General features: G+C 38.2%; 1 protein-coding gene across 1 annotated transcript in view; it reads left to right on the top strand.

The window, feature by feature from the left end:
* Positions 1-12,088, top strand: part of LOC124605329 (vacuolar protein sorting-associated protein 13D) — a 552,708-nt gene that overhangs the window by 146,306 nt on the left and 394,314 nt on the right. The window contains exon 17 of the mRNA XM_047136935.1: positions 11,067-11,348. Coding sequence (XP_046992891.1) covers positions 11,067-11,348 — 282 coding nt within the window. The remainder of the gene's footprint in view (positions 1-11,066; positions 11,349-12,088) is intronic.

Here is a 12,088-nt window from a genome sequence, read left to right as displayed (position 1 = left end):
TATCAACTAACAACATAAATTCTAGAATGTGATTTTCCAGCATCCTAAATCTAATATTATTAAACACGTATACAACTTAGACGGTATACAGCCCTTCTTCAATATATAAACATTCTGAATGTATAAACATTCTATATTTAGCCTAGGTTTCGAGGTTGAGTACTGCTTGTCATATTTTATCATCCAGTGATAATTCTGGTATCGGTATCTTGGGTAGAGGTCAGCTATTATGTTTTGATTTCCTTTTGTATACAGGGTGGTCCATTGATAGTGACCGGGCCAAATATCTCACGAAATAAGCATCAAACAAAAAATCTACAAAGAATGAAACTCGTCTAGCTTGACGGAGGAAACCAGAAGGTGCTATGGTTGGCTCGCTAGATGGCGCTGCCATAGGTCAAATGGATATCAGCTGCGTTTTTTAAAATAGGAACCCCCATTTTTTATTACGTATTTGTGTAGTACGTAAAAAAATATGAATGTTTTAGTTGGACCGTTTTATTCGCTTTGTGATAGATGGCGCTCTAATAGTCACAAACGTGTAAGTACATGGTATCACGTAACATTCCGCCAGTGCAGGCGGTATTTGCTTCATGATACATTACCCGTGTTAAAATGGACTGTTTACCAATTGCGGAAAAGGTCGATATCGTGTTGATGTATGGCTATTGTGATCGAAATGCCCAACGGGCGTGTGCTATGTATGCTGCTCGGTATCCTGGACGACATCATCCAAGTGTCCGAACCGTTTGCTAGATAGTTATGTTATTTAAGGAAACAGGAAGTGTTCAGCCACATGTGAAATGTCAACCACGACCTGCAACAAATGATGATGCCCAAGTAGGTGTTTTAGCTGCTGTCGCGGCTAATTCGCACATCAGTAGCAGACAAATTATGCGAGAATCGGGAATCTCAAAAACGTGTGTGTTGAAAATGCTACATCAACATCGATGGCACTCGTACCATATTTCTAAGCACCATGAATTGCATGGTGACGACTTTGAACATTGTGTACAGTTTTGCCAGTAGCACAAGAGAAATTACGGGACAGTGACAGATTTTTTGCACGTGTTCTATTTAGCGAAGAAGCATCATTCACCAACAGCGGTAACGTAAACCGGCATAGTATGCACTATTGGGCAACGGAAAATCCACGATGGCTGCGACAAGTGGAACATCAGTGACTGGAGGGTTAATGTGTGGTGCGGCATTATGGGAGGAAGGATAATTGGCCCCCATTTTATCAATGGCAATCTAAATGGTGCAATGTATGCTGATTTCCTACGTAATGTTCTACCGATGTTATTACAACATGTTTCACTGCATGACAGAATGGCGATGTACTTCCAACATGATGGATGTCCGGCACATAGCTCGCGTGCGGATGAAGCGGTATTGAATAGCATATTTCATGACAGGTGGATTGGTCGTCAAAGCACCATATCATGGCCCGCACGTTCACCAGATCTGACGTCCCCGGATTTCTTTCTGTTGGGAAGGTTGAAGGATATTTGCTATCGTGATCCACCGACAACGCCTGACAACATGTGTCAGCGCATTGTCAATGCATCTGCGAACAATACGAAAGGCGAACTACTTGCTGTTGAGAGGAATGTCGTTACATGTATTGCCAAATGCATTGAGGTTGATGGACATCATTTTGAGCATTTATTGCATTAATGTGGTAATTACAGGTAATCACGCTGTAACAGCATGCGTCCTCAGAAATGATAAGTTCACAAAGGTACATGTATCACATTGGAACAACTGAAATAAAATGTTCAAACATACCTATGTTCTGTATTTTAATTTAAAAAAACCTACCTGTTACCAACTGTTCATCTAAAATTGTGAGCCATATGTTTGTGACTATTACAGCGCCATCTATCACAAAGCGAAAAAAGTGGTCCAACTAAAACATTCATATTTCTTTACGTACTACACGAATAGGTAATAAAAAATGGGGCTTCCTATTTTTAAAAAAGTGCAGTTGATATCCGTTTGATCTATGGCAGCACCATCTAGCGGGCCAACCATAGCGCCATCTGGTTTCCCCCTTCAAGCTAGACAAGTTTCGTTCTTTGTAGTTTTTTCATTTGACGCTTATTTCCTGAGATATTTGGCCCAGTCACGATCAATGGACCACCCTGTATATAGCATTTCAAAATCAAATTCTTGAAGATACATACACCACCTGGCTAACCATTGGTGTAGCAATTTACAAGTTAACAAAAACGATAGGGACTGATGGTCATAGTACACTTTTGTGTGTTTACTCCAAAGGAAATATTCAAATTTTTTAAGGGACCCAATTACAGCCAAGCACTCTAACCTTGTGACTGAATATGAACGTTTAGCTTCAGATAAGGTGTGACTGGCGAAGCTGATTACTTCAGGAATGAGATTTCCTTCTTCTTCTACAGTTTGAAAAAGGCATGTACCCAGACTGTGAGAAGACACTTAGGTGCATAAACAAAAATCTTTCTTCATGTCTGGTTAAGATAAAATATTAGCATTTAATAAGGCTCGCTTGATGTTTTCGAAATCTGTTTGACATTGCTTGTCCCATACCCATGGTCTGTTTTTCTGGAGAAGATTGAGTAGAGCATCACTATTCATAAGTTGGTTAGGGATGAATTTCCTGAAAAATGACACTAGGCCTTAGTATGCCTTTAATTGTCTCTTGTTTTGAAGAACAGGACAGTTCCTAATGGTGTCAAGTTTTTTTGGGATCTGACAGTATGCCTTCCGGAGAGATTATATGTCCTAAAAATTTTACCTTTGTGTGTCCGGAATTAGATTTATTGAGATTTGCTGTTACTCCATATTTGGAAAAATGCCTCAATACTTGTTCAATTAGTCTTAAATGTTCTACTCAAGTGGGTGTAGCGACTAAAAGGTCGTCCACGTATACTGTTACCTTACTCAAAAGTTCGGGCCCTAGCACTCTGTCAAGTGCGGAGATAAATACACCTGCACTTACATTCAATCCAAACGGTAATACTTGAAATTCAAAGCTTCTGCCCCTGGATACGAAGACAGTATACTTCCGACTTTCTTAGTGTAATTTTATTTGCCAATATCAAGATCGGAGGTTGATTACAGTAAGAAATTTAGCATTATGGAATTTCATAAGATGTTCCTCTAAACTGTCTGGACGTGTTCGAACTGGTACAGTAATATTATTAATGTTACATGTGTCAAGAACCAAGTGCACCTTGCCATCCGGCTTACTCACAGCCAAGATAGGATTACAATAAGGGGAAAATGATGGTTGTATTATGTTCCATTCAAGCATCCTGTTAATCTCTTTTCTGCTTCTCTCTTTGTCCATGGTATAGGGTATGAGGTAGAACAAAAAGTTTCGTGAGGATACACTTCCATTTTGTGCATGAAATCCTTAATAATACCAGTTTTTTTTTTTTTTCAAATACGTGTATATAAGCAAGTAGCAATTCCGTAAGCTCTGCTTGCTGTTCTTTAGACAAGTACTTTGATTTACCTAACCTTTGTGCTTATTGTGTTGACGTGTTGACAAACATAACTATGGGATTTATCAATTGAACTGCAAGGTTGTGAGTAACTTCTGTTTTACATCTATTAGTACTTCCCCTGATCAGGTCTATTACAAATAATTGGTTATTTACAGTGAAATGACATTGGTCTTTTGCTATATCAATTTGTACTTCGTATGTCCTAAATGTATCCATACCAATTAAACAATCAACTATTAATTTTCTACTATCAAAAAATTGCATCTTACAGAAAACTGTCCTAATTGTATGGGAATTAAGACTTGTATCTTGACTCACTTCGATTTCTGACCAGTGGCAGTTTGTACCTTGCAATTTTGCAGTGGCAGTGTGGATACACATCCACATTTCTTCAGTTCTTGAAAGAATCCCTGTGACATCAAATTAGTTGTAGCACCTGTGTCAAGCACAGTGGGTACATCAAGGTCAAATATTTTGGCTTTCAATAGCAGCTTGTACCTTGCTCTCTGTCAAGTTTTTCTGTGTACCCTCATTACCTTGATTCTGAGCCATCTCTCACCTCATTACCCTGATTGTATTTGATAAAGCAAGTCTCGATCGAGCTTGTGCCCCCACTCCCCTCCAAGGTCACAGAACGGGGGTCCCCGTGACCGATTCAAGTTTTCCGGTATAGCGGTGGCATCAATCTCTAGGTTAGGCGTAACTTCCACTATGTTGACCATTGGTGTTTGGTTACACCAGTTGGTTTCCTGGGAGGCTCTCCACTGAAATTCTCTTTGCCTCTTGTTATTCAGCACGTATGTGCTGGCCGAATTTCGATGTCTGTGGGTTATTTGGTTGTCTGTTATTGTTTTGTGTTTGCCAAGCGATTGGCTAATTATTGCCGGCAGTTTGTGTCTGCCATATTTTACAGGCTGGCCATATGCTACTCGCCCATTGAAATTATTTTTATTATATTTTTGTCCATTTCTTTTATATCCACCTTTGTATTTATGGCTTTTTCCATTGCCGCTGTGATTACCGTTATCATTACCATAGGTCTGTGTGGGGTAAGGTTGCCATTTGTGTTATACTATGAATCCGTTGTTTACTTGTTGGTCCGTAAATCTCTGTGTTGCTGTTGGCATATTAACAGGCTTTGGTTGTACTGGTCTCTCTTCATTTATTAACTCTATTGAGTCCAGTAGAGATAGAAAGTATTCGGTATCGTGTTCCGGGATGGTAATGAGTTTTTATGGCTCTTTAAAGCTTTCAGCACGTCTACTTGAAATACCAGGTTTGTACAGTATCTGCTTTTATTCAAATATTTTTCCAAATAGCTCCTTAGCTTTCATACATGCTATTGAACAGAGCTGGGTTGAATACTTCATGCCTGAGCCTCTCTTGTATGGCCTCAGACCAACACTTATCCAGAAATGCTCTCTTAAACTGTTCATAATAGTGGTCATGTCCATAGCCCATAGCAGAATGTCACCATGTGTGTATCCACCAACAACAAATCTAATTTTCTGGGCTTCCATCCAGGTACGAGGTAAAACATTTCGAAATGCTCTGATAAAGAACACAGGGTGTCTTCTTTTCCCTTCAGAAGTAAATATTGGGAATTGTTGATGCGTAAGTAATCCCTCATCTGCAAGTAATGTTGACAAACACACCACGCTGTCAGTGACAGGTATGTTTATGTTCGCTCGTGGCTTAGTGCATGGCAACTGTGCTTGCTCGATAGGTGGAACTGTCGGCAAGTGTTGTTGCATTGTGCAACCTTCATTATTTTCCTTCAACAGGTTAACCCCATATTGTGGGTAACCTGTGAAGGTATCTAATTTTTCTAAAAGCATAGGTTTGTTTTCTGTCACATGTTGTTTTGGAATGTCAGTAGTTTTAGCAACACTGTCTCGTAACCCTTCCTCACCTTCCTTTAAACCCGAGTCTATTTTAGCTAGAAGTTGACTTTATCTCTCTTTTAGCACTTCTTCTACAGTATCTACATAAATTTTGCATTCTGAAACCACATTTCAGCAAGGGTGCTACCCTTATCTAGCATCTCAGCTTCAGCTTTTTCAGTTATTTCCTTTACATCTGCACATAACTTATCCCTCTGCTTTTTGGCAAATTCCGACTCTAAACTTAACTGGTCTACTCTTAGACCCAACTTGTGTATTTCTGTAGGTAGGTTTTTGCATACGTCTTGCAGCCTGCTGACTGCAGCTGTCACTTTTTTGCTGACGCATCCACTTGGGATTCCGTTTCCTAAATTTGAGAATATGCTTCAATAAGTTTTTGTAACTCGTCTGCAAATTGTTCCTGTTTATAATGTATGGATGTTACTTTTTTTGTTAGTGTATTTATATTATGAGACACACAGGTAATTATTTCTTGTTTTAGTTCTTTACCAAGCTCTGTAAACATACCAGATAATTTGGCAGATAATTCAGTGTGTATAGTTGTGCTCACCTCACTGAACTGTTGACTAATACTACTCTTGAAATGGTTAAATGCCCTGATTTTGCTGTGCAAACTCTTGTCCTATATTTTCCCGAAATTCCTGTTGTTTTGTAAGCTGTTGTGTTGTTGTTGCATGAGTTGTGCCAAATTGTGGGTGTCACTAGTATTTAAATTGCTTTTTTGAACCATTTCCTGCTCTTGCGTTCGTGCTTCATTTTCACTGTTTGGAAAAACGCTTCCCGGTGAGAACTGAGAAATTGTCTCATCGAGTGTCATAATGATTAGTTACATCCAGTGTCATCAATTCTTAATAGTGGGATGCCAACCTGGTTGTCTTGGTAGCCATCGAACAGTTCATGAGTAGGCGCGTTACTTTCAACTGTTGCCAAGCTCGGATTTCCGACATCTTGACGTATTGCACTTTGTAATGAGTTTTCAACAATAGCCATTTCCTTTGACTCCATTGTGAACAATGTTTAACAAAATTATGAAAAGAAAAAAAGATTTTAAGCATGAAATTTTGTTTGTATCGGTACTTTTCAAATAAAACAGATTTATATACGTATTCATTAATGAATCTGATTGTTCTCTGTTACAGTCTTACAGAATTTGAATGAATTATTTTGTACTCCAATCTTGACTTTACGCAAATTTTCATCTTTCCTATAGAAATGCACTTTCTGTAAAGGACATTAATTGGAAGGAAAAGAGATTATTTACTGCGAGAGAGACAGTGCCAAGCGTGGCCATATAAGCATACAGCAAAGCAGCTTCCTACCTTAACCACTGAAATCCGCATTACTGGCGCGTCTTGTTTGTAGGCAGAATTTAAGTTGCTCCCTAAAGTTTTCATTAGTCCAAATCTCATGGACATGTAATAGATGCAACAAAGACCTCATTAGTTTCTTTTAAGGGTAAAATGGATTATTTATCTCAAAATTTTTTTATCTCAACAGTTGAAAGGTGTGTTCATATTCCACTCAGTGCTGTCCTTTGAACTGTCGCCATTGAATATTAGTGGGGGGAATAAGATATAATATATAGTGGAAACTGATCAAAAATTGCTCAAATAATTAAAAGGGAAGTTTTGAAAGAATAATTGAAAGAAATTGCAAGGTACACATATCCTGAGTGAACTTTAACTGGCATTAATATCACCAAATCCTTAATATTCAATACATATATTCTGAATTTAAATTTACGTATTTCTTTTTCTTGTTATTGCCATCGTGCATAGAGCTTGGTATGACAATACTGGTTCTGGATCATCCCTCTTCTTCTGCTCATTCAAATTGTTCTTGTGTGCTTCAATTCTCTTGACGCAGGGTTGTCGAGACATCGCGGAGAGATGAGACGGCTATGGTCATTATGAATGTAAACTTTGCTATCTCGATAATTTTCTGTAACCCCTTTTTAATGTACAATTGGAATACACATTTTCGGTGGAACTCGTCATATGTTCACTCGCAACCACATATAGAGACAAACAGATGAATACATAAATATTTAAATATTCATCAGTTGAAGAGCGTATCTCTACTTGTTTTGTTTGTGACCCAATAGTATCGCTGGGACAGAATAACTTACAATTTTTAAGTATTCTTGTTGGCAGTTGATGTGGTGTGTTGTCATTTGTGTGAGCACTGCTATTATGTCGATACACAAATGCAAATGCACCTTTTGTTCCAACATAAAATAAAAAAAAAAACCTTTCCTTGAAGAAAAAAAGCTGGGTTAAGAAGTTTAATGTAAAATTTGCAATGCCACGTACTGTTCGATTGCACCAAGTGGAAACTTTGATTTTTGCAGGCTGCAGCACAATAAATGAGACAAACGGAAGTTTGTTGCTTCTTCTTGTTTTGCCAAAAAAAGTAACTAAATAAATAAATTAAAAAAATTTAAACTGTTGGAAGTGTATTTCACACATTATTAGATATTCTGCCTGTTCTTTTCATATAAACATGTGTTTAAAAATGTAAAACATTCCCAGTATCAACATGTTTTGTTAAATGAGTGTCATTAAGTCAAAGCTCAGATATTGAAGAACACAGAGCTTTCACATTAATTACAGTAATGGAGGGTTGACTTGATACTTCCCTGTAATTTCTACAAGAAATTTTAGTGAGTAGGGTTTTACATACTGAGGCCCACACATGTTACAGTATTTAAGAAACTGCTGGTTAGTTTATCACAGCTTTTCAGGGGTCCCCGTATTATCATAGGTAAAATATGGTAGGGTTAAGTAGAAGCCGACAACATTCTCGGAATAATAACGTTTCAAACATTGTATTGTAGATTGCCATCCTGACTGCTTACTTCAAAATATTTTGAACAATCATGAAGATGATACCAGATAGAAGCCCAGTGTTATATTTCCATTCAGTCAGCAAGTAAACTATGTATATTTCCAAGCTTGTATTGTCGAATTTTGTTCTTAAGGCTTATTTAAACTACCAAGTTATTTAACAATATTAAAAATTTCTGTTGTTTGTAAGTGTAGTTGTTTTAAAATGTAAAAGGTTAAAATGAGTACAAAGCAAAAAAGGCCACCCCCTTTAAGATGCCACCCCAAGGTATGTGCCTAGTGGGCCTATATGTAAATGCACCACTGTTAATGATGTCAAATCGGCAGCAAGTTTCATCACATTTCTGCGTAATGCCACTGTGGCAGGGAAATGAGGAACTGTTGTACAGAACTGCAAATACCACTGTACAGATGCCACTTGTGGAGTAAGACCATCTTTCTCCAGTAACTGCATGCACTGGGTGCAATACTGGTGCATGGGGCTATCATGGAGGACCCACTAGATGCTGCTGTGGAAAATCCTGACATGACTGTCGTATCTCCTCATTGGCTACCATGTTAATATTCGCTCACATTGTTCTCTCTCCTTGCTGGAGGATCTCTTTGCAGACCATCTCCTGTGCAAGTGTGCAAAGAAGGTGTGGCAGGGGAAGTTTCCATTTGGGGTAATGTTTGGACTACAGCTCTTGTGTATCTCATCCACAGGAATTAGTGGTCCCATATTCCAAATGCATGTTGATGAGCTTGGCATTCGTTTAGTGTGCCGTACTACTTCCCCTCTATCAGTAGGTGAAATGAACTTTTAAGTGAGCATGACTACAAGGACCATGCACATGCTGCATCATCTGACATTGCGGTACATAGCACCATCTATCCCATACACCAGCCAAAGCTAGCCAGCAAGTTTGCTGTACTAACCGTAATAAACGTGTTTTTTCACCCGGTTCGTGTCATTCCTTTTTTGTGTTTTGCATCATCACAACCACACCAGGAAAGTGTTTCTGACCATGCATTGCAGTGTGATTTGCCATCATCTAGGTACACTGTATCTCTCTTGAAAGTATGTAACTGCTTTGCTGAAACACTGTGTATAACTTTGCTGTTACCATGTAGGGTTTGTTAATTGTTTTTGGTCTCCTTGAGAGGTGCTGGAAAAAGTTCAGTTAGCTCCATTGAGCAATGAAAAAAAATGACTCTGAGCACTATGGGACTTAACTTCTGAGGTCATCAGTCCCCTAGAACTTAGAACTACTTAAACCTAATTAACCTAAGGACATCACACACATCCATGCCCGAGGCAGGATTCGAACCTGCGACTGGAGCGGTTGCGCGGTTCCAGACTGAAGCGCCTAGAACCGCACGGCCACTTCGGCCGGCTATTGAGCAATCTATAGATTTTATGAAAAAAATATTCATATTAATTTAAAAAAAAGTCTGCATTCTTTACATACCAGCAATAAAAATAGATCAAAATTTAGATCACAATTATATACTGATCTACAAATTAGCAGCAATTTTTGAAAGTGATTGAACATGCTCATGGAAAGAAGTCCAAGAGGAAGAAACATTATAGCCTTCACAGTCTCCAGATCTAAATTTGTTGGATTACTTTTTGCAAGGCCACTTGAGAAGTGTAGTTTGAGACAAATAGCAGAGGCTACTAAACTGCAACAAAAGGTATAACATACATCTTCATTAGTCTGTGAAGGTTTGGAGGTAATCTAGCATGTGCATATGCATCTTTCTTGAGGAGAATGGAAGCTTATTGATTGGCGACTCCATGTTGTCTTGTGCACTACGACCAGATAACAGGTATACTTGAAAAAAGAGACAGCATTGGTCGTATATTTTTTACTATTGCAAAATCGATTTTCTGTCACTGAGTGACCATCTTCAGTGCTATATTGTATAACTTAAATTGGGATGCACTGTTGTCACTAAGCTTACGGCAAGCTTTGCTGTAAGCTTAGTGACAACAGTGCATCCCAATTTAAGTTATACAATATAGCTTACGGCAAGCTTTGCTGTAAGCTTAGTGACAACAGTGCATCCCAATTTAAGTTATACAATATAGCACTGAAGATGGTCACTCAGTGACAGAAAATCGATTTTGCAATAGTAAAAAATATACGACCAATGCTGTCTCTTTTTTCAAGTATAGAATGGAAGCTTGTTTTCAGGTTGGAGAGGAATGGTTCAAACTATTCATAGAAAAGTTTACTTTGCTAAAGACTATAGTTTTATTTATTTACATTTAAGAGTGTACTTTCATTTGACAGGTAGTTTTGGTTGAATTGTGTGTCTGACATGTGATATTAAGAAAAAATGAACAGACTGCACTTGTGTGAAACAGTTTAATTTTCTGTTCTTTATTTCAAGTAGGATTATGTAGACATTCAATAACTACCATGTAGGCAACAACATTCTGAACTACTTGGCTGATTAAAACTCTGGACCAAGACTTGAACCTTGGATCTTTACTTTTCCCAGGCAAGTGCTGTACCAACAAAGCTATCGAAGTATGACTCACGTCCCACACGCACAGTCCACTAGTATGTCATCTCCTATCTTCCAAATTTCGCAGAAGTGCTCCTGCATACCTAGCCTGACAAGCTTTCATGGAAGAAGGGATATTGTGGAGATGAGGCGTAGCCATATCCTAAGGGATTGTTTCCAGAATGTATTCTGAAGTTTTCTGCAGGCAATATTTTATACACGGAATGAAGATCACAGTGTTTATGCTTTTAAATATGCTGCATAATAATAGTAATAATAATGCATCCCTGTACTATTTTTTGTCAGTATAAAATTTTGTCTTGCAGCTAACCAAGAGACGATAGTTGAACTTCTGGGCTTCATGCAAACTATATTTCCGCAATTTAATGGAGGGAGTGGAAGAACTCGAACTGGAATTCCAGCTCCTTCTCCTGAACCCATAGAGGAAAGTGAAGGACCAAACTGGGAACCAACACGAACAGAGGTGACCTTTGACTTCCATAGGTTGAATGTGCTGCTCTTACGTGCTGTTGTAAGGGATGGAACTATTGTAGGTCGTAAAATTGCCACTGCTACAATGTCACAGGCAAAAATACTGGCTACAGTCGGTAAGTACTAATATTTATTTCATTTTTTGTCCAATAATGTAATTGAAATGACAGTAAAGAATTATTAAAATGTCCTTTAAGGTTTTTAAGTGTGTGTATTGGGAATACAGGTTTTAAATCTCGATTTGCAAATAAATGCTTTGAGTAAATTAATTTGCATTTTTTACAACATGAAATGACTAGCGTGCTGCTTATTATGTAGAGGCGGTTTGAGTGGCAAGCAGGCACATTGAAAAAAGACTGCTGATATTATAAGGTCAGAGCTTAGCACCTGAGGGCAGCAGTGGTCGTGTGTGTGTGTGTGTGTGTGTGTGTGTGTGTGTGTGTGTGTCTCCATGTCACGAAGAACTTTGTTTGATAGTGGCCACTTTTAAATGTTTTTCTTTACCACTCACACCTCCTTTATGTGGTGAGTAGCAATCTATTAATTTCATATTGTTTTATTCAGTCCCTGATTTTTCATTGTTTAATTTGCCTTTTTATTGCTCTTTATGCTCAGTATCTGATTTCTGTTATTCTTTGCATTGAGATGATCTTTGTATTTCTGGCAACTCAGAAAATCTAGTATTTCATGTATGAATGAAATTTTTGAGCAGTGGATCACACACATTGCTCAGTAAAAGCAGAAGTATGTAAAATCCAGAAACTGATAGTTTTGTGTACTATCTGAAGGTAGACTGTGCAGGTGTATGGTTTTTGTATAGTAAGAGCTGTGTATTTGATTTTGATACCTAGGGACG

Source organism: Schistocerca americana, chromosome 3 (assembly GCF_021461395.2).
Source record: "Schistocerca americana isolate TAMUIC-IGC-003095 chromosome 3, iqSchAmer2.1, whole genome shotgun sequence".
NCBI lineage: Eukaryota > Metazoa > Arthropoda > Insecta > Orthoptera > Acrididae > Schistocerca > Schistocerca americana.
This window is presented reverse-complemented; position numbering and strand designations above follow the sequence as displayed.